This window comes from Phalaenopsis equestris, unplaced genomic scaffold (genome assembly GCF_001263595.1).
Source record: "Phalaenopsis equestris unplaced genomic scaffold, ASM126359v1 Scaffold199307, whole genome shotgun sequence".
In the NCBI taxonomy this organism is placed as follows: Eukaryota; Viridiplantae; Streptophyta; class Magnoliopsida; order Asparagales; family Orchidaceae; genus Phalaenopsis; species Phalaenopsis equestris.
In genome coordinates this window covers 1-3764 of record NW_018219187.1, presented here as the reverse complement: position 1 = coordinate 3764, position 3764 = coordinate 1, and the positions used below count along the sequence as shown (strand labels likewise).

At 35.9% G+C, this 3764-nt stretch overlaps 1 protein-coding gene across 1 annotated transcript; it reads right to left on the bottom strand.

Moving 5' to 3' along the window:
- Window positions 1–1043: 1043 nt before the first annotated feature.
- On the bottom strand, window positions 1044–2120 carry LOC110035715 (glycerol-3-phosphate 2-O-acyltransferase 6-like; the record flags this gene model as incomplete). Its single annotated transcript, XM_020739992.1, is given in 3 exon segments — window positions 1044–1874; window positions 1877–1984; window positions 1986–2120. Coding segments are annotated over 3 exon segments (903 nt in total), but the record flags the coding sequence as incomplete, so codon positions are not given.
- Window positions 2121–3764: the final 1644 nt, after the last annotated feature.

The following is a 3764-nucleotide window of genomic DNA, read 5'->3' as shown; positions in this document are numbered from 1 at the left end:
AGTTGAATCTATATTCCTAACTCTTCTCAGCAAAATTATCCTATGATAATTCTTCACTTTTGTTTCAATTGGTAATCTCTCTTTCTCTCTCTCGGCCCCTCCCCCCTACTCCCTCTCTCACACTTTTTCTTTCATTTCCAGCCACATTTCTATCTTCTTTCACTTCCCCTTCTTCTCTCTCATATTTGTAATGGAGGAATAGAAAGGATTCTTAAATCGTGCGACATGATGATTTTGAAAAAGAGGACATCTAGAATGGAGAAATATAGAAGAAAGCGTGAGCCAAACAAAAATGTGGCAAATAGATAATATTGAAGTGATGATGGGAAAAGCAAAAATAATAGAACAACAAAGGTGGTTAGAAGATGTCAATCAAGTAATAATGAAAAAACAACGATACTACATATGACAATCAAGTATTAATATTTTGACAACATAATTGTTGACCTTAGTTTTCGGCTGACCTTAGTTATTGGTTAAAGGTCTAGAATTTTTCATATCTACAAGATCTCTTTAACATCAAATCTTTGTTCCATTTACATGAAAAATTGAGATATATCTCTAATTTCTAGTGATATTTTGGCCAATGTTCTACAACACTTAATCAAACAGTTGTTGCTTTGTTTCAATTAGATGCTTTAATAAGTTTATAATTAAGTGATCTTAAACTCATAAAACTTCTCTTACTGAGATACCTAATTTGATTAAAAGCATCCAAACTTTAAAAATTATTTGACTATTCAATTAATATTTTGAGAATTTCAATCACATTTAATTGCTTCATTTAGACTTATTTGAACTCTAATAGTTAAATCATTTTTTATCATTAAATTCATTATGTTGTGACATTTAATACGATCATAAGTTCCACGAAATCAAATTTTAAAAGATCGTAAATTTTAATCCATATGTTTGTAACCTAAAATTAAATCAAGATTCATATTTAATTGAAAAAGTTTTTTTTTCATTTATATATTATTATTATTATTATTATTATTATTATTATTATTATTATTATTATTATTATTATTAATTTTCCGAACTAGAAATGTAAATCTTCGTACATATACCACAATCATCGTAATTTTTTTTTCATACTACATCGTCATCATATTAAAATTTATTTTCCCCAAAACAAACACACGACTTGAATCCAATCAAACTGAAACTAAAACAATGACGTCACCCAATTCTAACTTAACCGCACCCTCCCGTTATTTCAATTCCACTTCCTCCGTCTGGCGACCATCCTTCTTCCCCTTTGACAACCTCGCCATTGGCACCTTCCCATCCGTCCCGGCAAGCATGGCATACTTGTCCTTCCGCGTAAAATTTGTACATTCAAACCCCAGCGTCGCGGCCAACACTCGTTGTACATAATTGGCAACCTCAATGGCCGAGCGGCCTCCCGCTACCGTAAGCTCCCGCGGGAGCTGGTTCAGGAACGTGATCTCGAATGTCGGCCGAGGGTTCATAAAACAGAAATATGGATCCAGCATCTTCCATCCCCTAGTAGATGTTCCATAGAACAACCCCTGTTTCGTATTAATCGCCACAGGGACAATGCGGTCGGTCAGCTCAGCGAAGAGCGCGCTGAAGCGCAAAAGAAAAGGTTCGCGGCAGGTGGTCCCCTCAGGGCAGACGACGAGATCGCCCTCTTCAAGAAGGCGGCGAATGCGACAAGCGTCAGATTCGCGGTCGCGGGAGAGGGCGACGGCGCGGATGGGGGAGATGAGTTCGGAGAAGCGACTGATGCTGTAGGTGACGCAGGAGATTTTGCGGCCGAGGGCGACAGCGGTGACGACAGGGTCGAGGACGGTGCGGTGATTGCATACGAGGAGGACGCCGGGCTGGCCGGGGGAGGGGGGAGGCAAGGGGGAGGGGAGCCGCGGACGATGAGGTTGATGCCCATGAGGCGGTAGGTGTGTCGTACGATGCGTTCGGGGAGAGGGATGTTGATGTAGACACGGAGGAGGGAGAGAGAGGAGGAGGCCGACGGGGAGCCAGAGGAAGGTGAGGAGGGCGGTGAGGGGAGTTGGTCGTTGGGCGAGGCGGCCGTCGTGGAGGATTACGGGTCGGAGTAGTTTGCTCCGGGGAACCGCTCGGCTGTTTTTACCGTCTGATTCGGGGACCATGTAGGCTTCCTGCATTCAAAATACCGTTACATATAAAAGTAAAATGAATTCCTTAAAGAGGAATAAATAAAAATTAATTGTTAAAAAACACAATTCTGCTATTTTGAGAATTGGTTGTGACATCATGGATGAAATTATCATATGATTACATAAATTTATTGGTATAATTAATTTCCCAACAAACTCCTCTCAATCCATCCACAATTGTCATAAATGATGTCATGTTTCTGTTAAATTATGGTTTAGAAATCAATTTGCATGAGCATGTGTTTTGAAGGGCTTTTATTATGGTATAGTTTATCAATAAAATATCAAACTTTTGGTTTTAAACATGAAAATAAATTAAAATTTTTTGGTATATATGTAAATTTCTCTATATTTATTTATTTTTTTCTTTACATTAGTTGATTATGAAGTCTTGGGTCTTATTGAGTATTTTAGAAAAATAAGTGCAATTAATAATATATATATATCTTTAAATAAATAGACAAATAAGTATACATATAATATAATATATAATATATATTTGCAAAACTTTTAAAAAGGTTGCCCCTCACTTTACCAGCTCTCCCGGAAATCAACATTTTGGATGTTTTAAATGAAAGGTGGAGTAATAATTAAGCATGCTTTAAGGGGGACCCAGCACCTTTGCCCTTAAAAGTTTAGTAAATCAAATTGAGTACTGCTTATTTATAGACATCAAAGAGTTCAAAAAATTTTTCCCCTTATGGATGAGAAATTGTTCCATACGAACACCGCATGTAGATATGCATGAGGTGTCTGATTTCCACCGTCGATCATCGTGATCAATTTTTTTTTAAAAAAAAAAATTAAAGTGGGGCAAACCGAAATATATTTTTGCATAGAATAATTTTTCCTTATGGACAAGTTTCTCGTGAACGCTGCCCTAAAATTTTAGCATTCTATATATTTAGTTTCTTTTTGGATGAATTTAGAAGAGCCATCGGTATAACTTTAATGTCAATTCTATGTATTTTTACATCTAACATCTATACTTTAATTTTTATTTAAATATCATCTTATTAATGCATGAAAAATATATCGCTTATTAAAAATAAAAATGATACTATTTTTAATGTGATAGGAAAACTTTGGGTGGCATATATATTAAAATCAAAATTTTAATGTATTTGTAGTGTGGTATATATGCATGTAAAGTGCCAAACCCAAAAAACAAAGAATTGTTTGTGCTTCATCAAAAGTATCTTTCCTCAAGCATAAGTGTTGGCCGAAATGTTTGTCGGTGCATCAATGTTGTAAAAAGTACCAACTAATTTGAACTCGACAATTCAATTTAAGGCGTTGAGTACCGGTGTGATCTTCGCGACAAGCTAAAACGCTTTGACATGAGATGTTCATAAAGAGCTTGAAAAATGTCCTTTTATATAGTGCAAAAACATAAAATAATCTGGAAAATTTACATTAGTAGCACGAATTTGAACTCGACAATTCAATTTAAAGCGTTGAGTACCGGTGTGATCTTCGCTACAAGCTAAAACACTTTGACATGAGATGTGCATGAAGACCTTGAAAAATGTTGCAAAAACATAAATTAATCTGGGAAATTTACATTAGTAGCACACATTTCTTATGTATTTACATATCTCA